Source organism: Podarcis raffonei, chromosome 2 (assembly GCF_027172205.1).
Source record: "Podarcis raffonei isolate rPodRaf1 chromosome 2, rPodRaf1.pri, whole genome shotgun sequence".
NCBI lineage: Eukaryota > Metazoa > Chordata > Lepidosauria > Squamata > Lacertidae > Podarcis > Podarcis raffonei.
In genome coordinates this window covers 73023320-73048780 of record NC_070603.1, presented here as the reverse complement: position 1 = coordinate 73048780, position 25461 = coordinate 73023320, and the positions used below count along the sequence as shown (strand labels likewise).

Genomic DNA, 25461 nt, shown 5'->3' with positions numbered 1-25461 from the left:
AAATATTCTAGGAACAGCCAATATACCAGTAGCAAAAGGTCTTAGTTTCTCCTGCTGCAAATTATTTAACTACTTCTGAGGCTTGGTTTCAGAATGTGCATGTATGAACATATATATTCTATACTGATACAGGTGCTGGGGGAGGATATCAGTTTAGAAATGAGAACCCAGTCAGTTGCAAAGTCTCCAGACATTTCTGCACAATGCAGTTACCTTCCACCCAGGTTCCTTTAGATCTGATCTCACAGCTTGACAACATTGCACAACTTTCAGTTGTTGAGGGATTAGCACATCACAAAGGCACAGAGGCAGTCAATAAAAGATTATCATGTACCATACAACCAAGAAATATTAAAGTCAAGCTGAGGATTAGGAGAGAGGAAGTGTTTGCACCATGTGAAAAGGGTCTTTGGCATGCCTTCTCCATGAACCACAGATGGGAAGGTTCACAGATGGAAACAAATTGGAAAACTGCAGGTTTTTAATGTACTGTGAGGGAAAACATAATGCCCAGAACTGGGTCACAAAATCAAGGCCATTTTGAAATTATGTGATTTGAATGGGAGAACGTTCTTAATATTTAAATGTCCAACCAAGAAAATAAAACATGTTGACAATGACACCTTTTCTTCACTCTAACTGCAGCACAAGCAACCTTCCCTCAATTTGAGAGTGCTGTCTCTCCCAGTTTCATATACATTCCTTAAAAATTATCTTCTGTTAGCTCTTATTATCGTGCACTTGTTGAGTGAGATTGAACTCACCCATTGATCACCACAGCATAGAAAAATTCCATCTGAAATGCCCCCAGACATATTTCTGCACATTAAATTAGTGGTAGGCTGACTTAAGTTTTACATTGTTTACTCTCCCCTGTCCCTTCTGGAATACCCCCAAGTCCATCAATGAGTCCTCAAAATCAACAAAGTAAGTGTTCATACTCAGGATCCCTTAACAGTAAAGACATATTAACTGTGTTAAGTGGTGCTTAGTATATACACTTGCTTAAGAACATTAAGGGACAGAGCAAGACACACCTAGGTCAACGTTCTTGGAATAATCCCATACAACAGTAATAATAATAATTTATTATTTGTACCCCGCCCATCTGGCTGGGTTTCCCCAGCCACTCTGGGCGGCTTCCATAGAAACCAAAAATACACTAAAATATCACAGATTAAAAACTTCCCTGAACAGGGCTGCCTTAAGATGTCTTCTGAATGTCAGGTAGTTATTTATCGCTTTGACATCTGATAGGAGGGCGTTCCACAGGGCGGGTGCCACTACCGAGAAGGCCCTCTGCCTGGTTCCCTGTAGCTTTGCTTCTCGCAATGAGGGAACCGCCAGAAGGCCCTCGGCGCTGGACCTCAGCGTCCGGGCAGAACGATGGGGGTGGAGACGCTCCTTCAGGTATACTGGGCTGAGGCCGTTTAGGGCTTTAAAGGTCAACACCAGCACTTTGAATTGTGCTTGGAAACGTACTGGGAGCCAATGTAGGTCTTTCAAGACCGGTGTTATGTGGTCTCGGCGGCCGCCCACAGTCACCAGTCTAGCTGCCGCATTCTGGATTAGTTGTAGTTTCCGAGTCACCTTCAAAGGTAGCCCCACGTAGAGCGCATTGCAGTAGTCCAAGCGGGAGATAACTAGAGCATGCACCACTCTGGCGAGACAGTCTGCGGGCAGGTAGGGTCTCAGCCTGCGTACCAGGTGGAGTTGGTAGACAGCTGCCCTGAACATTGGCCAATGGACTACTAATGTGTGAGGGGTCAGGTCTGTGCAGCGTGGAAGCATCTACTATCCAGTGCATTCCCTCCTCTACGCACCCACCCACCAGTGGTTTTGTAAATATTTTATATTGCAACCCATCATAAATGAATAAAGGGTAGGCACAGCCAGTGGGGGGAAAGGGGGGCAACCCAGAGAAGGTAGCACTAGACCTCTTCCACAGCAGAGGCAAAGAGTGGGATAGAGGGTACTGCTTGGTGAGGAACAAGATGGAGGGAAATCCAGAGGGTCTGAACCTGGAGGTAAAATAGTTTATGGAAAACAGCCATGAGGATATGAGGGAGCCCTGATGGCATGGTTTACTGGAGGAGATTCTCATTACTGGAGCTGCTGTGATGAATTTGGTTCCTAAAGTGAATTTTCTCTTTAATCCAGCCCTTCCCCGAGGATTTGAAACCAAAGTTGATCTGCCCACCCATGATTCCATTGGTAGGGATAGATTGACTCTTGCAGTTTGATTTTTTTCTATGCATTTACACCAAACCCTGCATTTAGAGATTAGGGATTGAGAGCATGGTGCAAAATCAGGCAAGTCTGTCCCCTCTGCCTCACCTCATTTAGAGATCTTGAATTTCTCCTCAACACATACCTGTAATTATCAGAACTCATATTAAAATGAAACTAGGTATGCTTCTAAACTTATTTTAAGCATCTATGTTTAGCCAGTGTTATCACTTGATTCATATCACCCTCACTGACAGCCATGTAAGCTGGGTAATTTTAGACTCCATGTTGTATTCAGTGTAGTGCTACGTAAATCCTTGTGTGAGTAGAGTGGCTTCTACTTGCACAAAAGGACTTCCCTCCCTCTCCTCCACTTATGTGCCCCTAAATTTGTTCCAGGGTTTCCCCTTATCCTCCAGAGCAAATTTAGGGACAGTGCAGGGGGAAGGAGAGAAGGAAAGTCTAATTGCACAAGCCAATGTTGTTCTGCTCGCACAAGGATTTAGTTGAATTTGGCTCTCTGGTTTTATTGGCAGAGGAGTGTTTAGATGCAGTGCTTCAAAATGTATTAAACCAGCATTGCAGTGTTTGGGGTTCCTCCTCATTCTAATGAATGGAGGTCTGCCCTATCATGAAGACACCATTCTGCAGTCCCCCATCAAGTCTCTTTCTTTGCTACTCTTGGATTTTGGTGCTGGCTCACTTCCCCCCTCTAGTCTCCATGTTTCTCAAGTCCCTGCTTTTCACCTCTCCCCTCTCTCCAAAAAGAATCTAATATCACCCACATAAAGTCCATCCTGCATTGATGAACAAGTCTGTTGTCTTCCATAAGAGAAATAATGCAAAAAGGAGAAACTTGTTTTCAAAAGTGAAGCAGCTTATATAAAAACCTATCTGGCCCCGCAAGGAAGCCCCATATTAGCTGACCACTTCTGAGCATCAGTTTCTATGTTCTGCTTTCTTTAGGGTTTATGTGCTTCCCTCCTCTTTTTTCCGTTCTTTGTATCCCTTATCCACATTGGTTGAAGGGGTCAGTTTGATCTAAATACCAATAATATCCTTTCCAAACTATAACTAGGCCAGGCTAAACTGGTGAATGCATTTATAAGTTGTCATGAGAGGCACATACATCTGAAAACATGGTAATCTCTGCTGAGGAGGGTGAATTTCATGCCAAATGTTAAATATAAGCTTATGCCTAGTCCTTTATATCCAGCTAGCAAACATCTTCCCATTGATGATTTTCTTGCTCTCTGCCTAAGTAATTGGCACAGATCTCCCTAAGCTGAAGCATTTTGTCAGCTTGAGTTTTAGCAGTCTGGGGAAGGAAGAGGAAATCGCTTTAGCTGAGCAGGTTTTGTCTCCATGATAACTCCAAAGAGGAGTTAGTCTCTCTCAGCTCATTGTGTAAGTTCCTCAGCATGACAGAACTGGTAATACTGACAAAATACAGAGTTCTATGTTGGAGAGTTTGTAGTTTAAGTCTTAAGTGTACAATAAAAGTTAAACTTGTGGTCAATAATGTAAATCAGCTAATATTTTTGTGAAGTTATAAGGGAGTTATGCTTAATGCCATGCTAGAATTGTGTGTGTGTTAAAGGGAATGTAAATTAAGTGGTTAATGCACATAACAGCCATTGTGCACATTCACCAGGTCTCATGCAGAATCTACACATAATTTTCCCATGAAGAGGGAATTGTGCACATTTCCCAGTCAATACATGTAAATCTCCAGCAGATTTTGAGATACATGTTTATATCAACTGAATTTTGTACATTCTGTAGGTAGTATACACAATCACCATCAAACCTTGGGCATATCTCATCTGAATTTTGTACATGCTGGTTGAGGTACTTCACATTCTTTCTTTCTCACCCAGCCCTTTTTTACCTGCTGGGCAACCCTTCATCAGCTGGCTAGCTCTCCCTTCTGCTGTAATTCCCATGAAGATTGACCAAATGCTTCTATTAAGCTTCTTCCTGAGCTTCATAGCATTTCCATCAGAATCAGGAGAGTGGAGTGGGGATTTAAAATTTCCCCCTCTCTGCAATTCTCTTTGTGCTATTTAACTGACTGATGAGCAACTGAAAGGAGGTTGAGCTGCGGGCGGGGGGGGGGGACAAATGATCCTGATCTGGAGCCCCCTTCCTTCTTCCTGATGCTTGGCTCATCATTGGGAGAGGATGTTGAGGGCCATATAAGATTAGGTAGGGGGCCAGATGCAACCCAAGGAGAGCGGATAGCACACTTCTGAAAAGGAAATGGGGAGGGGGAGGCAGGTTTATTGGAGGCTATGTATACTCACCGGAGAATGTGCATATTGCCCAGACAATGTACAAAATCCAGTCGAGATATATGCATTCCCCAAGTCCTGTTGAGGATTATGTGTATCGACCAGGAATTCTTTATTATTGTTTTTATTTATGACATTTGTTAGTTGCTTTATCTTGCCCAGGTCAACCCAAAGCAACTGACAAAGAACAAAAATGTGCATAGTTCATGAAGCTTGGTGAATGTGCACAATGCCAAGCGCTGTGAGGCACCACCTATCTCTGGCTAGAAATCCTTCCTCAAGGCAGTGGTGATCATGGTCCACTTGATTTACATTTCCTTTAACCATCCATTTTTAGTGCAGATGAACAGTCAAAGCAGAAAATTAGTAAACTTTATAGTGTAATTTAAAAAAAATAAAATAGCAATTAAAATATTATAACAAACAACTAACAAACCTTGATCATCTAAGCAGAAAGGCAAAAACCAGAGTCAAATCCTACCACATTTAGTGATGAAAAGCTTCTCTAAAAAGAAATGTCTTTATTGCTGTGAGCAGACTCTGGGGGAATCACTCAGCCAAACCACTCCGGCCATGTGGCAAAACACTGCATTAGGAGAGCAGCAAGAGACAGCATCCAGCGAAGATGGGAGCTGGACATGCTGCTTTCTTGCTAGCCCACCCAATGTGACTGACAAGCTGCAGCTGCAGTCAGTGCAACAGAAAGAGGCTGTAGAAAAGAAAACCAAGGCAGTCATCGAAGGGTTCTCAGTTGAATGCCATTGGGAGAAGTGGAGAACAGAAAGATGGGGTAGGGCAGTGCATGCAGGAGCAGGTTGGAAGGGAGGAACTGAGGCAAGAGGGAGAGGCATGAGAAGAAAGAGAGGAGGCAGGAGTGCTATCAGTAAAGTCACCCACTGCCTTGAAGAGAAGCTGGCAGAGTAACTTCAATGTGCTTGTGGGAGAGAGTGCTTTATGTGTGGTATCTGCACATATCTGTGTGTGGTGTAGGCAGGGGGAGTGTGGTATTTGTGTGTGCGTGCAGCAGCTTCGGTCACAACCGCTGATGGCATGTGAGTGTCCCAGGGTCAGCCCGCAGGCCAATAAACACCTATGAGCATCAAGCATATTTGCATGCTTCCACCAACCTTTTTATTTCCCTTAGGTGTGACTAGCCATGTGTATTTCAGTTGACTGAACATTTTTTGCATATGTTTTAATTTTATTCTCCTTTATGTAAAACGTATGTTTTTCCCCACTTAGATTTTTTTTTATTAAGCAATATGCATACTTGTTTAATAAACAAATAAGCAGGTTAGCCACCCCTCCTTTAAAGTATGCTGGAGAAATGAAGCCATCTCTCTCTCTCTCTCTTTGTAACAGCAATTCACAATGCCATCTTATTTTTTAATTTGCCTTTGACCAGCTTCACTTTGCCAAACTGGCCGCGCTATTTTAAAGATATCTTAGGCTGTTTGTAGATTTGTTTCACCCTCCTCTGGTGTCATTCTTCTAGTTACCATGTCATTTAAAGCAACACCCCTTTGAGAGTTTAACACTTCAGTCAGTGTGTGGCTTAGCAGCTTAGTTTAGAGCTAGAGTTGTGAACCGTGACATCTCTGATTCATGAACTGAACCAGTCGTCTTGGAGCTGTTCTCTCATAGCCCCCTTAGTAGTGACACAAAGCTCAGCCCACCAGGCACTAGGACTGTTCAGTTTTGATTCATTCAATGGGATTTGTTTAGGGCTCCCTGAGCAAACCTCATTAAATTAATGGGAGCTGTTGAGCATTAGGACTTGGTGGGTTGCATCCAGAAAGGGGTCTTTTACACATTCATTATTGATGCACAGTTATTTAGATCCTTCTGCTGCTATGACTGATAATAATACGGACACATGGGGCCATTCCTTGCAGCACTCCATCTGTTAACAGATACATCCTCTTGGAACAGAACAGCATCCAAGTAAACAAAAAGATGTACCCAGCTCCTTCTGCCTGCTTCCAGCTGTCTTCACATCTGCATTGATGTGTCCCTCACTATCAGCTGATTTGTAGAGCTCTTGATACTGATATCGTGGTGCATGGGCAAAGGGCAGAAACTAAATTGAGAAGCGCCTTCAAGTAGAGGAAGCACCTGTGCTGCACTTCTGAGAAAAGATGATTTCCCACCCACAGCAGGGATAATAACTGTCGTTCCACAAAAATGTTCATGGTCTTTGCAGGGGTGCAAATCTAAATGCACATTCAAACATGAATGGACTTCTTTTTTATGGAATATCCACTTGCATGTACACCTGAGCAGGGTTTCCATCAAAAGCAAAGCATTGCCAATGTTAGTGGTGTCACTCAGGTGTGTACTGAATACATATCAGAGTGCATTTACTGTCTGCACTGCATTGCCTTCAGTGAATGCACATCCAAGTGTGCAGTTCCACTTAAATCAATGCAGTGTGGATAAGCGATTTCTGTGCTTGGATGCCCACTTCAGTGGGCATTCCATTTATTATGGCTCTTGTTCTAAACAATACAACCTCCAGAGCCAATCTCACCCGCATAGTCCTTTCAGCTATGAGGAGATTATCTCCCTCACCTAGGCTCAAGGGGGCTCCTGCCCTCACCCTTCAAACTAAGAAAAGGCAATTCCCTTTGCAGCTTAAAATATTATTTTTGGGTGGCGGGAGGAATCTGGGTAACCCACTTCTGCTCCTCTTTTAGTTCGCAGGCAGAAGAGAAGCAAGTGGCACACTGCTTGCTTCCCCTCAGCCTAACCTATATTCAGAGCAGCGTGACAACAGCAGATACAGTAAGTGTGCCTCTTAGTCTGCACAGAGTCAGGCAGTTTGGGGCATGTGGCTTGTTTCTTTAAAAAGACATTTTTCCTGCATACCTTGGGGGTCCTCTAAGAATTCAAGAAACCCCTCCTGGTCTGGCCTGACTCCATAGCAAGTTCCATATGCAGGATACCCGCAGTAGTGAGAGTAATTTGAGAATACTGTTTGAGAATAGCATTCCAGAATTTCAGGTCCCTAGAAAGACGTTCTTCTGGTGAATGGCAGAACTGGTGATGTTGAGCTTGCTTCAGGGGGAGAATGTACTGCCATGACTTCTGCATCCCCACTCCCATTTTTTGCATGCAGAATGGAGAGTCCAACTGCCCTTTAATTATCCCTTTTGATGGAATGTGAACTTCTATTTTGACAGTATTACTGCTCTCTGAATTGCCTGTCCCTTTATGAATTTTATCAGCTGCTGCATGTCCTAGCACAGGAAGAAGAGGGATTGGAAGAGACCTTTCTATGTAAATAGTTTCTAAATACTGCAAATTAATGACATGCAGTTCTTCACTGGAATGATGAAATCACTCTCTAATTTTTCATTGCCTGTTTTGTGGTTTTGAGTAGAAGAGGTTATTAGCATCTCAGATCTCCACCATTAGCACACATTCCCCTCCAGCAAATGATAATGTATTTCTTGTTCCCATAGATTCAGAGACTTCAGAGTCGGGAGAGAGAGTATTATAAACCTCCAATGTGACCTTCCATAGAATAGCACAGATTTGGAAATGTTAACACTTGGATTCCTGTACCCATTCTTAGATTACTTGTAACTGAGCTAGTGTGACCTTCTAGTGAGGTATGCCATAGTTTGTTTCATGATGAAACATTGGATGAATGCAGATGCCTATTTATCAAGGGTGGAGGTAAAAGGTAAAGGAAAAGGACCCCTGGATAGTTAAGTCCAGTTAAAGGCTACTATGGGGTTGCAGCACTCATCTCGCTTTCAGGCCGAGAGAGCCGGCATTTGTCCACAGACAGCTTTCCAGGTCATGTGGCCAGCATGACTAAACCACTTCTGGTGCAACAGAACACTGTGACGGAAACCAGAGCACCCAAAAATGCTGTTACCTTCCTACCACAGCAGTACCTATTTATCTACTTGCACTGGCGTGCTTTTGAACTGCTAGGTAGGCAGGAGCTGGGACAGAGCAACAGGAGCTCACCCCATTGTGCAGATTCGAACTGCCAACCTTCTGATCGGCAAGCCCAAGAGGCTCAGTGGTTTCCTACATGTTTCAGCCCCATAGCTTTGAAGTTTGCCTGCTTCTTCTTTGCAAAGCAAATTAAGGGCAGACAACATGTCCATGATTCAATCTCTAGGTAGGGCTGAAAAAGACTCCTGTTTGAAACCTTAGAGAGCCAACCCTGTCTGGCTTATGAGTGATAAGGAAAATGTTGCTGGCTTTCTCAACTGATCAGAAGTCTAGGGAAACTGAGTTTCTCGGTCTAGGGAAACTGAGAAGTGGATTCTGCTGATCAGTTGGCAGGATGATGCAGAAAACTTCCTTATCAAATGATTGTACAGTGTACTAAGTTACCAACTAGTAAATGGTTTCTGTATTCTGGTACAGGAAACAGGCTCTACAGTCTACCCAATGTAAAAATATGGGGTGCTTGAGGAATTCTATCTTCATGGATCCCTAATCAAAATGTCATCCAATTAGATTAATGTGTTGATTGGAACATCACTATCAGTAGGATTTTGTGGTTCTCCAAATATTGTGATACAGTTTTCTGTCATTGAAATATATCAAGGCATGCATTTCAATACCGTTTTGAAGAAGAATATACATTTACATCTTAATTACGAAGAGTATTTTTAAAATAATTTTGACGATCAATGTGGAGACAACAAAATTGAATTATGGGCAAACAAGTGTGAGAGTGGAAGAGAAATAGATCCATTTCACCAGTGGCATAGTGGTGGGGGCAGGAGCGGCTGCCCCAGGTGCAAAATTGATAGGGGGTGCAAATTTTCAATAGCCAGTGCTGCCTCAATACAGCTGTGTGCTTCCATCACTGGGCTCTGTTGAAAATGGCTTCCCCGTGCAAACCAGGAAGTGACCTCTCTAGACAGCAGAACAACTCTTCTTTCCTTATCTCTGTGACTGCAATCTCCTCCGTGATGTGGATGCCGCTAGGCAGTTGAATGTGTGTGCCCTTACTCCCACCCACCCCTCTGCATGGCCCCAGGCGCTGGCAACCCTTGCTGTGCCTACTGCATTTCACCCCAGTAAAAATGCCCTAGTCTAAAGGAGAAAAGGAAAAAGAGTTATTGATATCATTGACATCAATGTGGTTCAAACTCAGAAAGGAATTTATTTTTAAAGTAATGATTTTTAAAATACCTGTAGAGTCGGACACGACTAAACAACAACAACAATTTTTAAAATAAGGAGTTACTTCTGCCATGGGGGGGGGGGGAATCAGGTCATGCCATCCCTTAGTTCCCAGGAATCCTTTCTGTATGCCAGCCTTAGCATTTGTCTGAGTGTTTGGGTTGATAATAATAATAATAATACCCAAACATTCTCGGCAAGATTCAGGTAGGTAGCCATGTTGGTTTGACGCAGTTGAAATATATAAAAATAAATAAAAATTGTCCAATAGCACCTTAGAGACCAACTAAGTTTGTTCTTGGTATAAGCTTTTGTGTGCATGCACACTTCTTCAGATACCTTCAGATATTCTCTGCAAGCTCTTTTGAGCCAAGGTAAACAGGACACCCAAAGACAGAGAATGTGGCCAACTTGCAGTGGCCCCTGTGGGGGCTGCTCTCCCATCATGGTTCTTTAACCCTTCAGTGGAATCCAAGCACAGAGTTAGCCCAGTGTGCCTCCCCAACATCATAAGTGCCCCAAAACATTTTGCAATGAACTTTGCCTTTAGCATGCTAGAACTCACCAGAAACCCCAGCCCCCAGGCAAGTCACAGTCTTGTTAAAATGAAATGCTGGCAAGCCTACTGATGACATTGAAAAACCTCTTTTCTGTGGCCTGAGACTGTGTACTGTACTAATCACAACTTTTCCCTTTTATTCTGTAGGAGGAGGATATTGAATACTATGACTCCAAGGCTGACACAGAATATGTAAGTGTCTTCCAGTTGTCCTTCACTTATATTTTATGCACTGAATGAGTTTCACATGTTATTTCCTTCAAGTTAGAATTCCACTGTCTACTTTGCCACCTTTGTTTAGAGCTCAGAGTAATTTGACTGGCTCCAAAGCACAGGATCTACACTTAAGGCAGTGAACAAAATGGGGTTTTGTTATAGAATTGCAAGTTCTAATATTTCCTCATTGGGTGGTAATAGAAAGAAGCAATAATGGTTAAATTCAGGAGAATTCAGAACTCCTTTTACTTATGACAAATATTTTCCAGCAAGGAGGCACTTAGAGAATAGAAGGTGGGATAAAGTTGTTTTTATTGATCTTGGGAACTGAATTGGGGGAGGGAATCACAGCAGGCATACATTTTTGTGTTTGCTTCATTTCATAAAAGATTTGGCAGCGTTATTTGACTATTTTAAACTCCTTTTTTCTCTTTAAATTGTGTTCATCTTAGACACATTCCCATGAAGCCTTGTGAAAAATACAATAACACATGTAAGGGAACATGTTTCAGTCAAATATAGGCATGGAATACCATAGTAAAATCTGCAGAGATGGGCAATGTAATTCTGCTCTGGGTATTGAAGCAAAATGAAGACTTCAGATCTTTCCACCTCTTTTCATAGAATCATAAAACTGTATAGTTTGACCCCAAAGGTCATCTGGTCCAACTCCCTGCAATGCAGGAATCTCAGCTAAAGCATTGATGACAGGTGGTCATCCAACCTCTGCTTAAAAACCTCCAAGGAAGGGGAGTCCACCACCTTTCAAGGGACTCTGTTCCACTGCTGAACAGCTCTTACTGTCAGAAAGTTGTTCCTGATGTTTAGTTGGAATCTCCTTTCTTGTGACTTGAAGCCATTGTTTTGAGTCATACCCTCAGGAGCAGGAGGAAACAATGTGACAGCCCTTTAGATATATGAAGATGGCTATCACATCTCCTCTCAGTCTCCTCTTATCCAGGCTAAACATACCCAGATCCTTCAACCATTCAGCATAAGGCTTGGTTTCCAGACTCTTAATCATCTTGTTTGCCTTCCTCTGAACACATTCCAGCTTGTCAATATCCTTCTTAAATTGTGGTGCCCAGAACTAGACACAGTATTCCAGGTGTGGTCTGACCAAGGCAGAATAAAGCAGTACTATTAATTCCCTTGACCTGGACACTATACTTCTGTTGATGCAGCCTAGAATAACATTATCTTTTTTTTTTGCTGCTGCTGCATTACACTGTTAACTCATGTTAAGCTTATAGTCTACTAAGACCTCTAGATCATTTTCACATGTACTACTGGCAAGCCACATGTCCCCCATCTTATATCTGTGTAGCTTATATTTGTGTGTAACATATCATTTTATTGCAAACATATAATGACAATAGTACCTTGCAGCAAACACTGAAATCACACAGGAGCTCTTAAATGAAGAAACAACACTTTCATCCAAATACATGAGACTTCTGATGAAAATGTGTGCTTTTCCTTTCAAATCCCTATTTCATAGTGAATTGTGGAACTTGAGAAAACCCACCCCCTTGCCAACTGAATGCTGGGGGGGGGTCTCTTTGAATGCTGCTTGAAACTCTAAACTGTAGAGTCTACGAGATTACATTTGATCTCATGAAATGATGACTACATTGCCAATCAAACATAATGAAACATATGGCTGATGCATATTGACTGATTATTCTGAAAGAAATATCTTTCTTTCCAGAAGAGAGATCTCTGTTTGTCAGACCCTTTCACATAGCATGGAGCAGGTCATATGTTGGCTCAGAAAAGCAAGGCCAAAGAGATCTACTGCAACCACATTTGAAAGCATACCTGTCCACCATTGTGATCTTCTGTAAGTTTAACTGGGAGTAAGTTCCCTGACAACAAGGGACGCGGGTGGCGCTGTGGGTTAAACCACAGAGCCTAGGGCTGGCTGATCAGAAGGTTGGCGGTTCGAATCCCCGCAACGGGGTGAGCTCCCATTGCTCGGTCCCTGCTCCTGCCAACCTAGCAGTTCGAAAGCACGTCAAAGTGCAAGTAGATAAATAGGTACCGCTCTGGCAGGAAGGTAGACGGCGTTTCTGTGCACTGCTCTGGTTCGCCAGAAGCACCTTAGTCATGCTGGCCACATGACCCAGAAGCTGTACACCGGCTCCCTCTGCCACTGAAGTGAGGTGAGCGCCGCAACCCCAGAGTCGACCACGACTGGACCTAATGGTCAGGGGTCCCTTTACCTTTACCTAAGTTCCCTGAAGTCAGTGGTGCTTCCGTCTAAGTAGATATACATAGGAAGATTTCCTTTACCTGAATGATACTTCCAGAAATCTGACAGGCAGTAGGTCTGCCCCTTGGACCTAGAGAAGGAGTGACAGTGGTTGGCTCCACTCTGTGCTTATTTTGTGACAGCCCATCAGACAAAGCCTGAAGGAGCCAGGTGCACTTTTGCTAGAGAAAGTCACTATGCTTCCTGGGAAAGTTTCTAAAATTAAAGCTGGCATCTGAAATTCAAATGAAGAGCAAACATCTAATTAGAGACAGAATCTAATTCTCTACCCTCCTCCTGGCACAGCCATCCTGTAATTCTGGCAATCAGCATGTTAAGTACAAACCAAAGAGCTTCAGTTCCCCAAGGAAATAGGCCTTTGCTAGTGACTGTGTGCAATGTGAATAGAGCTCTGTTCAAAACAACTCCCAGGCATTGGCCACTGGGCTTAACTCATCCCAGAAATGGCTGCATTTTATAGAGCTTTCTGGAGTGCTTTGGAGTCTTCCTGGGTGGCCTAAATGCTGAAGCAAGGTGTGCCCTTGGGCCCTCTCCTGTGGCCAAGAAAAGGAAGCACAGATATTAAGCTGCCTCAGCTTGCTGAGAGGACACAAAGCCTTTGGCGCCTGCTTTTGACAAAGCTGTTCTCCTTAAACTTCATAGCATTATAAATCAAAGACTGAGGGGTCCGGTGTAGTTGATGTTACATAGCCTTTAAAAAGTAGTAACACAGGACCACCACTGTACTAGATAAGTCAGTACCTGTTGGAATGGAGTAGATACCAGCTCTTGGCAGTAAGTGCCTGAAGAGCCATTTCTAATACCCTTTTCAAACCTAATTATATGAACGGTGGCCAGCTAAAACCCAAATGGGCAGCAAACAGAATATGAGAGAGAACAATCTGTGTTCTACATCAAAGTAACCCAATATCTGAGGCTATGGTTTTTGGCACTTGAGATGTATATTTTTAGGACCCACCTTATTTCTGTAATTTTCAGTTGTTTAAAACTGTATTTCATATTTCATTGTATTTGTTGTAACCTGCCCTGGAACCTTAGGGTGAAGGGCAGGTAATTAATTTATAATAATAAGCCAAAATATGGAGAAAGACCACAGGCCCAACCAAGAGCATTTCCCTATCACATTCAGATATGTGTATAATCATTCATACTTCTGAGCACAAGGTGGTAAATCTTTAACTCTGGCATGCCTGTTCCTTTGCTTTTGAGAATTTATGGTGCTGTAAAAAGCAGAAATGTAAGATTTCCTACAGACACATAGTGTACAGGTGATTAGTTTAATAATAGATGGATTTTTAAGGTCAACCAGGAGCACGCACATCATTTAGCTCAACTTCCTTAGGATGTCCCTATTTTCATTGGAGAAATGTTGGAGGGTATGGAATTATCTGACCCACCCCCCAAGCCATCTGAAGTCAGCCCTGTATAGGGTAGTTTTTTAATGCTTAATGTTTTATTATGTTTTTATATGTGTTGGAAGCTGCCCAGAATGGCTGGGGCAACCCAGACAGATGGGCAGGGTGGGTAAGTAAGTAAGTAAGTAAGTAAGTAAGTAAATAAATAAATAAATAAATAAATAAAAAGGAAGGACATCCTTATTTTCATTGGAGAAATGTTGGAGGGTATGATGCACCAGCACACTTCATAATTCCTCAGCAGTTAACTAACCATGCTGATAGTAATAACAGTGATCGGCTCACTGCTATCTGCTTTTGAGGCTGCCACATAATTCCATCCTCACAGCAAGCAGAAGGCCTCACATCCACATTTGATAGTGCTGAGAATGCTGGATCAGTACAATGCTGGTAGGGTTATATTGCATGAGGAAGCTGCAACATGAACATTATTTTTATTCAGGAAGCTTTGTGTTGAAGGTATAGAATACAAGCTTAGACTGCGTTGAAAGAAACCTTTGGGTGCACATAACAAGATCACATAGATTAGAAGCCCCCAACTAGGGCTGGGTAATATTTCATTGTAATTGTTGTAACCTGCCCTGGAACCTTATATATCATCCAAATCCAGTTTGAAGTCCATATCGTTATATCAGTTTCATAAATTTTAACCCGACAATATATTGCAAATCATGGGGTGGGTGGGTGGGTGGGTGTGCGTGCGTGTGTGTGTGTTATGTAAAAATCACAATGTGGGGAAAACTGTGAAGCCAGCCAATGCTTCTCTCGATTCCTGAAGCCTCTGTTAGCTCTGCTGGCTCAGCTCTCCCCTGCCTCCTGTGGGGGGCAGCAAATTACATGAGCAGGCGCCGGCAAAAATCACAATGCAGAAAAAACTGTGAAGCCAGCCAATGCCTCTACATAGCTCCATCCTTATTGCAAACATTGAGATATATCAATATATTGCAATGTTTAGCTGGTGATGTATTGTCATGTTGAAAACCAGGAATCACCCAGCCCTAGCCCCAACCTCATGAACCTAACTACTCTACTCCAGCAGACAATGCAGAATTAAGACAGGAGGCTTAAGAAAATGAGACTGACTTGGTACTTTCATCAGGGAACCATCACTGGCAGACCTATGGTGTCTATCAACTTCCACGGTCAGGTTTGGGTTTTTTCCTGCATAGCTCTCATGAATACTAGAGCATGAAATCTCTCAATGTTTAAAAATTAATCAACCTTCAGACAACCTGTGAACTCTGAAACTGTAAGAAGGTGGAAAGGGGATAGGAAATCAGTTTCCAGGACTATTAATATCTCAGAGCAGTATATTTCATGCTTCTTGGTGGTGGTGTCTGATATTATTACAGATTCAGATAGGTTTTGGTTGGTTTTTGTAAAATGATGGTCCTTCACCCATTGAAAACACATGTAGCGTTCTCTGCCTAAGCCTATTGCTTCACACTCAGCAATATTCCAGCTAATTTTCTTCCAACAAATAAAGAAAAGATGATGGTGAAAGTGATGATGAAATTAAAAAGATACCGAATTGTCTGCAGTAGAACTAAATAGAAAGAAACCACAGATCCTCCATTTTTGTTAACATTCATTTTAAAATTTAAATTGAGCATGATCTCCCTCAAATGAAGTTAGTTCAGACAGACAAAGCCTATTCAGTAAAACTGTGACTTTATTCAAGAAGCTTATGCCAGATATAAATGCAGAAAGAAATAGAAATGAGGTTCCTATTCACTGCACCTTTAGTTCGTCCCAATGTAATTCTGATTGTGGACCTCTAAAAAATAATAATTTAATTTTAAAAGGTAATGGGGATGCCAGATTGTGTGTAAATGGGAGCTCGAGATATACAATATTTGTAAAAAGAAAGAAAAGGGAGAGGAGAGGAGAGTTTAAAATTCCTCTTTACTCATTCTTCCAGCAGGAGAGGGTTTCAATGTTTATTCACAAAGAAGTGTTTAAATTAACTAACATTCGCTATAGGATGCCACTAGCAAAACGGGAGAAAATTACAGTTATTTTTGCAAGTCTTATTATTATGTTTATGGTTGGAAGACAATGTTTAAATCATAGAGGCCAAAATTCTCCAGCCAGATCCCCAGCTCTATTAAGTTGCCACTATTCTGCTGCTGTCACTAGAACTTTGTGGATTTCTACCGCACCATATGCAATAGCTTTCATTTTCTCTACCTGACTCTGGTGACTGATAAATTGTTGATTTCCTAGTTGTTGTTGTTGTTTAGTCGTTTAGTCGTGTCCGACTCTTCTTTTTTTAATTAAAAAAATAACAGGTGGGCTTTTTTTTCTTCCTGGGCTGATCCAGGATGCATGTGTGTGTGTGTGCTAAAACAATGTGCTCTATGGTATAAATGAGGGGAACCTTTGTATCTGCCATTCCAAAGGGTCTGATCCTTTAAATCACAGAATAGCCCGGTTCCATACTTTAGCGAAATATGAGTACGTTTGTATTTGATTCATTTCTCTGTCATTTTTTGTGGCCTCACTGTGCTGGTACAAATGGCCAACTGATGTGAGAAATTGCAGGCAAAAGCCTGAAAGCTTGACCCTTCATGCAGAAGCTGCTGAAGTTGAAAGTAATGGCTAGAGGCCTCTTTAATTCCACTGCATCCAAAGACGTTTCTCTATCTATTTTCCTTGCTATTTGAGACTATGGAGAAAAATTCCCTCCTAGGGAAGAGGGACCTTGCTAAAGTCAGATTGATCTTTGCAATCAAATAGGATCCGTATAATCTGGATTTCTTTCTCCTTCTTAACTGGCTAGCTGTTCTTGCTATCATCATCAGCATCATGGCGGGGGGGAGGGAATCTTACATGTCATGTAATACTTTTTTGATAGGCTTTTGTCTTTTAGACAAATCAGATACTGAAGCTGAAATCAGAAGTAGAGGACTGGTGCCGAGGAGAAAAGGGGGCTTTTAAACCCTTCTCCCTTGCATTGCTTTTTCTGCTGAAAATCATCCCCATAGGGAGAAAAGCCACCCACCCACCCCGCGCGCAAGAATAACAGCAGCTTGGGGTAGGGTGGGAAAACAACATTGGGGAAAGTGTTTTAAGAGCCCCTCTTCTTCCACAGCAGTATTCAGACTGCAGCCTTAGCCTCATCTTGGAAAGAGTCATGGAAGTACATGTCACGTAGTTTCCTAAAGGCTGCTGCAATCCTAAGCATATTTAAAGGTGAAGGTAAAGGGACCCCTGACATCCAGTCACAAACGACTCGGGGGTTGCAGCGCTTATCTCGCTTTACAGGCCGAGGGAGATGGCGTTTGTCCGCTCTGCAGACAGTTTTTCTGGGTCATGTGGCCAGCATGACTAAGCCGCTTCTGGCACAATGGAAAGCCAACACCAGAGCAGCGCACGGAAACGCCGTTTACCTTCCCGCCGGAGCAGTACCTATTAATCTACTTGCACTTTTTGGCGTGCTTTCGAACTGCTAGGTTGGCAGGAGCAGGGACCGAGCAACAGGAGCTCACCCCGTCACGGGGATTCGAACCACCAACCTTTTGATCGGCAAGCCCAAGGCTCAGTGGTATACACCACAGCGCCACCCGCGTATTTGCCTGGAAGTCAATACCACTAAACATGTTTAGGATTGGGCAGTCCAGGTATGGTACAAACAGTGGCGAAGCTGCATCCTCCGCTACCGGGGGCGGAGAGCAGGTGGGGGCATGGTATGCCGCCTGCAGGGGTGTTAGGTGCGTTTTGGGGGTATGATGCGCCGCCTGTGGCACGCGGAGGGCGCGGCGCATGTCCGGGGGGCGCAGCGATGGCACCCTACCAGAATAGTGGTGCTGGGGGAGGTCCGCTCCCTCCGCACTCCCGTTCCTCCACCAGTGGGTACAAATAGAATAACTTTCCACATATTACCATTGCAAAGGGCATGGGACAAGAGAAATTGCTGGAAAGTTGAGCAAATGGACGTTACTATATAGCTTCCCCTCACCCCCACCCCACCCCTGTTTTCGTTTCTTATAAAGGAAGTTGAAATTCAAGTCACAAGGAAAGTGATTGATGCATTGGAGGCAGCCACATCAATGGGTGTGTTAAGCAATGCAAATGGATGGGTTTCCATACAATCAGCAGGAGTTTGTGAACTGCACTGCTGAGGACTCCAGAGAATGGGAGGCACTGGAGCTGTCAATGCTTGCCTGAAAATGGAGTTCATAAATGTGATCAATTTCATGGCAGCCAGACGGTCTCCTTAGAATCATGAATTGATGCTGTCGGTGTAATTATTATAAATATCAGATATTTATACCAGGCCAGCAGGAAATATATAAAAAAGCACTTTACCAATAAATCATAATATTTCCGCCACTCTGCTTAATGGCATATCAAACACAGATAGAACAACATGCCAGGCAGGATATAAATAATGCTTCATACGTTTGGGAACCCTGTGAGTCACAGCTAGTCTTCTCACACACACAGGGGACATAAACAATCCCAGATCTGTTAATGGAGATCAAGGCACTATTTTGGAAAGAAAAATGAAGATCAGTACAGGGCCAGCTTTGCCATGAAGTGACTTGAAGCAGCCTGCTTCAGTAAGCAAATTCCCATGACTGTCCCTTTCTTGCTTCCAATTCTATCCTAGTGTATCGGTTGTGGTTGTTGTTGTTTAAAGTGAAGCCAAATTGAGATGAGGACTGGGCGGTTGTGGTTATTTCAGACAACACCAGCATGCCTCCACTCTCTTTTTGGTGAATTTCTGATGCGGTAAAAATGGCCACAATAGCACAAGAAGCTTATTCTCTCAAGCACCATTTCCCACTAAGAGTTATTACCTGAGTTATATTCTTGGGGGGAGGGGGGAAGGCTACCACTTTGCAGATAACTGGCCATGCTGAGAAACAAGACCTAGTTTTGATTTCAACAGCATCAGTTTTGTACTTCAAAAACAACTGCACACAGAGTGGACCCTTTTTCATCACCAAAAAAGACGACAAAAGAGGATACATGTTTGTGTATGTTAATGCATAGGTATAAATGCAAACCTAGAAATAACTGCAATGATTTAAATGGACATGCATTGCATCTCGACACAGTGTGGAAGACTGTGATCAAGTGATCTGCATGCTTTCTCAAGTCTACTATCAAGGTGCTCACTCTCGGTGGGAACCTTAAAAGCTGATGCACTCCCTTCTTATGGTTGTTTATCTTTAAACCATACTTACGACCAGATAGCTCAAGGCTGGAGACCCTATGGCCCTCCAGATGTTGTTGGAAACCCAGCTCTCATCACCCCTAGTATGGCAAATAGTAAGGGATAATGTGAGTTTTAGTGCAACATCTGGAGGACCACAGGGACACATTAGAGGACTGCTGATGAAGATATTGGCTGGTGGTGCAGCTCATAAGAGAAAAGGTGATCCTTCAAATGTCCTGGTCCCAGACCCTGAAAGGCTTTACGGTTAACACCAGCACTTTGAATCGTGCCTGATTAAAAGTCACTGCACTTTTAATAAGGGAGCCAAATGTTTCTGATAGGCACCATCATTCATGCTGCTTCCCCCTTTTTGCTGCAGCCTCCAGGTTGGTATGGTACATGATGCTCCAGGAGGGTGGTATGTTCAGATATGATGGAACAGAATGATTGGCATGGAGCTGTAGGTAGATTTGCATTAACAGGATATGGGCCATTCTCAGAAACTGTTAATAACTGACAACTTGGGGAGAGCATGCTGAAGTGTTCATCTGCATCTCACTGCATTCCATGCATGGGAGAGGATTGAGAGAAATGGCTGCATGCTCAGTGGTGGATTTGACAGGACTCTAAACAAAAGCAGCCATCACTTGCCAAGCGCTCTCTCCCAGTCTCTGCAAATCCATGAATAATTAGCTAATTATAGGAGAGTTATCCAGAGAAGGCAAGTGTGTTGATAGTAACACTGTGCTGAAAGTTCCAATTGGATTTTTTTATTCTTACTATTATTACTACTATTTTGCACATGGGTGGGTGGTTGTGGAGGACACAAAAGAAGGTGGGGAAATCCATAATCTTATGCAGGTAACAAATTCTGAGGGTGAGGGATATGCATTTGTAATACCCAGCAGCATATATATATATATATTCTTCCTCAACTGTGTTTGCCAATGTGGGAATGTGGTGGTGTCCAGGGTCCAAGTGTGCTGTCCAGGGTCAAATACACAGAGGCACTGGAAATCAAGTGTCATTGTAGTTTTGAAGCAAAAAAGGACAACAGAAATCTGCTTCCACAAAATTAAGGCTGTTGGGATCTGGCATGGCAGGAGTTAATTCTAAAATAGCATACCATTATTGCATGGAATTTGCAATAGATGTGATAAAGTGTTATTACCCTTTGGCAGCCTGATACAGCTAGCAATGCTGATTTTGTTGTGAGATTGATCGTGGGTGAGGCTTTTTTCCTTTATTGTTGTTTTTTTTAATCAAGCTACTGCTTGGAATCACAAAATGGTATTAGAATGTCAGTGTTCCTTTGCAAAATTATTTCCTGCCCTTTACGGTAGAAGGGAAAGCTTGACTGACTGACTCCATCACCTGAAACAGGGAGGCCAAAACAAAACAAACCCCACTTGTTGCTTTTCTTCTTAAATTCTTCTTACTGTAAACCAACCTGATTAAAATAAAAATCTGATGAGGTATAGGCTGAAGATGGTTTTCGTAGTGTTGTGTTTAATAATACTGTGGCTCTTCAACAGATGGAGGAAAACATGCTGAAAGCAAAGAACCACAGGCCATAAGCCAGCAAACATTCATTAAATGATAATAACAGTGGACCTGCTTAAATTAATGACTTTTTTTTAAAAGCAAGGTTTCCAGTCAAAATCTTATCCCACAAAGCTTACAAGTACCTTGCATGTGCAGTCACAGAGCCAGATGCAATCCTCAGGTCAAAACTAAAGCCTACCAAAAAAGACCACTTCTAAGAAGCTTTCTAACATTCAAGTCTGCCATCTCTCTTGTGCAGGGTTTGTTTGGGTTTTGTGTGTGTGTGTGTCTGTGTGTGTGTTTAAGATATTAAGGCTGAAAAGCAGGCGCTAGAGGGAGGGAGGGGGGAGCAAAGCTCCCAAAATGTCAACAGCAGATGAAGGGCATTGGAAAATTTAATCTCCCAACTTTCTCAACTAATGTGACATTTGGATTTCATTCTGATAAGCAATTGGTCTGAGATTCCCCCCCCCCCTTTTTTTCCCTCCTCTCCTCTGGCTGGTAATTTAAAAATAAATGGTCTAGAAAGATCTCTAAACAGTACCTTTGGCAAAGTGTGTGTTTTTCCCCTTAAAAAAAGAGAAGCAAACAAGCGAAAGAGACTGATTGTTATTTATAACCAGTGCAACTATAAAAGCAGAGATGCGGCAGTCTAATAGCAGCCTCTTGTTCATTTGTTTCTGCATATTGTTCCAACTACCTGAAATTCCAGTGCAGTACACACTTCTGAAACTAGGTGCAGCCTTCTCCAACCTGGTGCCCTCCAGATGTTTTGGATTTCAGCTCCCACTATCCCAGCCAGCACAGTTTATAGGAGTTGCCGTCCAAAACATCTGGATGGTGGTAGGTTGAGGAAGACTGTGTTGGAGGAAATGGAGGGGAGGCATTCCACAGAGTTTGTTTCTGCTAACATAACCCTCAACCAGTTGTCTTCAGTGCTGATACTTAAGGAGGCACCATTTTCTCTGATTTAATATCCCATGGAGATGAACTGGAGCACTCTTCGGCCCTTAGGCACAGAGCTGGCTCAGCCATGAGGCAGGTTGAGGCGGCTGCCTCAGGTGACAGAAGCCTCCAAGGTGGCAGCTCTGCAGAAGTGGCACTGGGATCAGCCAAAGTCACATGAGATCTTGCAGAATAAGCAAGACTCCCAGCAAAGTTGGACAAGATCTCACCCAAAATTGGTGCCAACGCCAATGCTGGTGCTGCGCTTGTGGCAGAAGCGGCAGGGTGAGTGGAGGAACTGCAGTGGCAGCAGCAGAAGGGCATGGTGGTACTTCCCGTTTCACCTCAAGTGGAGAAATGGGCTGCAACGCCCCTGATTAGCCACTGTGATTTCAGACCTGATGGCTGTAATTAGGACAATACAGGCCACAAACGTTGTTATTAGAATTGCAAACAGGGTGGCCATGTAGGCCTGTACAGTGTTGCTGAAGTGTACAACAGCACATAATCAGTTGCCCTGCATGCATGGATAGCATAGCAAGTTGATGGGCTAGACACAAGTTGATTTCATGTGCCTAAACCAGCATGAGCCTTAGCATTTCATCAGCTTTCTTACTAAAGGTTGATCAGGGCTCACCATATAAGAGTGCATGGACCAATCACCTCCCTACCCACCCACCCCATGTGTTTATGCACACATTAACTCTCGCCCACCGACACCTGTTTTTCTGTATCAATTTATCATCTTGTATAACTCAAAAACAACAAATGTGACAAATTAGATATTATATAAACAAACAAACACCCCTCCGCCCTGCCTTAAAATTGCTTGCATATGCCAAGGAACACAGAGGCAAGGAGGTATAGTGAGGGAGAGGTGAAGAGACCCAAAAATGAAGACCCAAATCCTTGGCAGACTGCAAACTGGTGCACACATTCCTGGGAGTAAGCGCCACTGGGCTCAATTGGGCTTTCTTCTGTGTAGACATGCATGCGGTCACACAGCCAGGCATTCAGTCCTCCTGGCACCCCATCCTTGCATCATGGGCAGCAACAGCAATAGGGTTTTGCTCTTAGAGCTAAGCTAACAGCCTTTAACACTTGCAGCAAAGGAAATCCCTGTTAATTATGCATTGTGGAAATAAGTACTTCCTTTCGTTTGACCTCCTGAATCTACCACCAGTCATTTTTATAGGGTAGTCTTATTTTATTCCATTTCTGATTCCCCTAGCAAAATATATTCTCTTGGCTGCATACATAATAAAAGCAACAAAATACAACTTAATAAAACCATAAATCCGTAGAAGTAACCCAGAAACAGATTAAATCCAGCTGTAAAATCCAACAGAGAGTGATGCAAATTAAAAACCCAGCAATGAATCCAATAAAGTTCAGTTAAGCTACAAAAGCTATTTAAAAAAAAGAAGAACCAGCCAAACTGTCGTTATTCTGCAGAGGTGGGAGATTATAATATCAATGATATTAAAGGATATTAAGAGATGTTTAAAAAATGTTTAAAAGACTGAGGGGGAAAGAAATCTTTTGACTGATAGTGAAAAGACATTAAAGTGGGTACCAGGCAAGCTTCTCTAGGGAGAGCATTCCACATATTGGGGGGGGGCCTTCTAAAAAGATATAATGAGAGAATGAGAAAAATGTATCTTTGTCCACTTCCTCCGTGCTGTGTAACGTGTGACTGAGCCCTCTGAGCAATCTTCAATTTACACATGGCAAATTTCAGCCTTGTTTCGTTTCTCACTTGGAATTCAGTTCCTCGTTACTAGCTTAAATTAATTCTTATAATAACATCAGTGCCTCTCTGTGGGGATTCCCATGGCAATACAGTTGTGATAGAAGAGACAGGTGATTTCTGTAAAGCCTGTTCTGATGTCAAAATCAAAGGCAGCGTCAAGACAAATTAGAACGCTTTTAGGATCAGGACTAATTCATTAGTGAAGAGGATGCTCATCACTTAGTAGAAATCTATACATGACAAAGACCGGGTGGTTTGCAAAGCATCAGAGAAATACAACTTTTCAGTGATGCTGCTGTCAAACATCTTACAACTGTACTGCCAGCAGCCTAATTAGGCTTGGTAGAATTGTGTGTGTGTGTGTGTGTGTATGCACGCGCGCACATGTGTGTGTTTAGTAATTCAGATGGATATTGTGGCTTCATGGTTTTCGAGAAGTATGCTTGGTTGCAAAGACATTAGAACAGCATTTTTTTAAAAAGGATACTGAGATTCAGAAACATAAAATTGCATTGCCAAATATCACCCTTATAAATCTCATATATCAAATATCTCATATATCAAAATATATACATTTCAGGGAGAAGGGCTATCAGACTATCACCATTCCCTCTATTTATTTTTTAAGAGAAAATTATTGTTGGACTCCAACTCCTATTAGCCCCAGCCTGCAAGGCTAATAGTTAGGGATGCTAGGAACTGTAGTCCAGCAACATCTGCAGGGTCACTGATTCCTGTCTGTGCAGTAAAGGCTGCTCTAGAAGTTGAGAAATGATACAGTGCAGGGCTTCCTGAGCTGTACTGCTATAGATGTTGGAGAGATAGTCCAAAACAGTCACTGTGGAGGAGAGCATAAACTGTCTTAGATCAATTGGGAATTTGAGTGGCTGTTTCCCTTTCCCTTGAAGTACCACGATTCCACTTGGAAACCAAGATTCTTGGTGCTTCAGCTGAGCTCCACCAGTGTTTTCCTTCAGCTTGTATGCGTAACTATATTCACATATGAATGGAGACAGCCAGATTGTACCAAGTCCTAAAGAATACAAATTAACCACTCACAAGTGAATGTTGCAACAGAATAATGATAAACGGGGGGGGGGGTGTCTGTAATTGCACACACTGGTTCCGGCACTTTGAAGTAGTGAATAAAAACGATAACGTTGGGTGGAAATTAATGAACATTTTCTTCTTAGAGCTGAAAGCAAGAGCAATGGCACATTCCTCCATGAAAGAGGCAGGATGATAAAAAGAAACAGTGGGAAAGGGGTGTCAGTGCATGGGTGCTAGAAGCAACACAGGCAGCTGGGGAGGCGACAGTAGTTAGATGGCTTATTGGTCTGTGGCAAAAATCAGTGCTCCTCAAACTTTTTTTCATGCACCACACAAAAATTACTTGGGGTCTCAGCAGGCTACTTAGTAAACTTTTTATGTTGTTGTTCTACAGGTCATACCTAATTCAAATACTTCATTATATGCCCAGTTTTCCCAAGCTAGTGTCCTTCAGATATTTTGATAAAGTTCAATAGATGTCACAACACATTTCCAATGTGAAAGATGTGCCTGTTTCTGTAGACTTTGGTGTGTTTTTTTGTGGGGGTTTTGTGTGTTTTTTTTGTTTCTTTATGTTTCTGTAAGCCTTGTACTATGAAGCTCACGGGCACTAGGCCAGGGCCAGGACCTGAATGGCCTGTTAGAGAAATCTGTCCCTGTTCTAAACTTTCTCAGTCTTCATCATCAGAAAAAATAAAGAGTAAGGCCAAATAAAGATACTCTCAACTGTTCCACAACCTGGTTGAAGGCACCCTGCTTTACTCGTGTTGTGTGTTTTTTTCAGAGGGTCCTGTTCATACAATTATAAATGTATGTTACCATTAAAATCGGGGGGGGGGAGAGAACTTAGCTCAAG

The 25461-nt window shown here is 42.7% G+C and overlaps 1 protein-coding gene across 2 annotated transcripts in view; it reads left to right on the top strand.

The window, feature by feature from the left end:
* Positions 1-25461, top strand: part of CACNA2D2 (calcium voltage-gated channel auxiliary subunit alpha2delta 2) — a 518774-nt gene that overhangs the window by 332481 nt on the left and 160832 nt on the right. For both annotated transcript variants that reach the window (XM_053377415.1, XM_053377414.1), the window contains exon 5: positions 10387-10431. In XM_053377415.1, coding sequence (XP_053233390.1) covers positions 10387-10431 — 45 coding nt within the window. The remainder of the gene's footprint in view (positions 1-10386; positions 10432-25461) is intronic.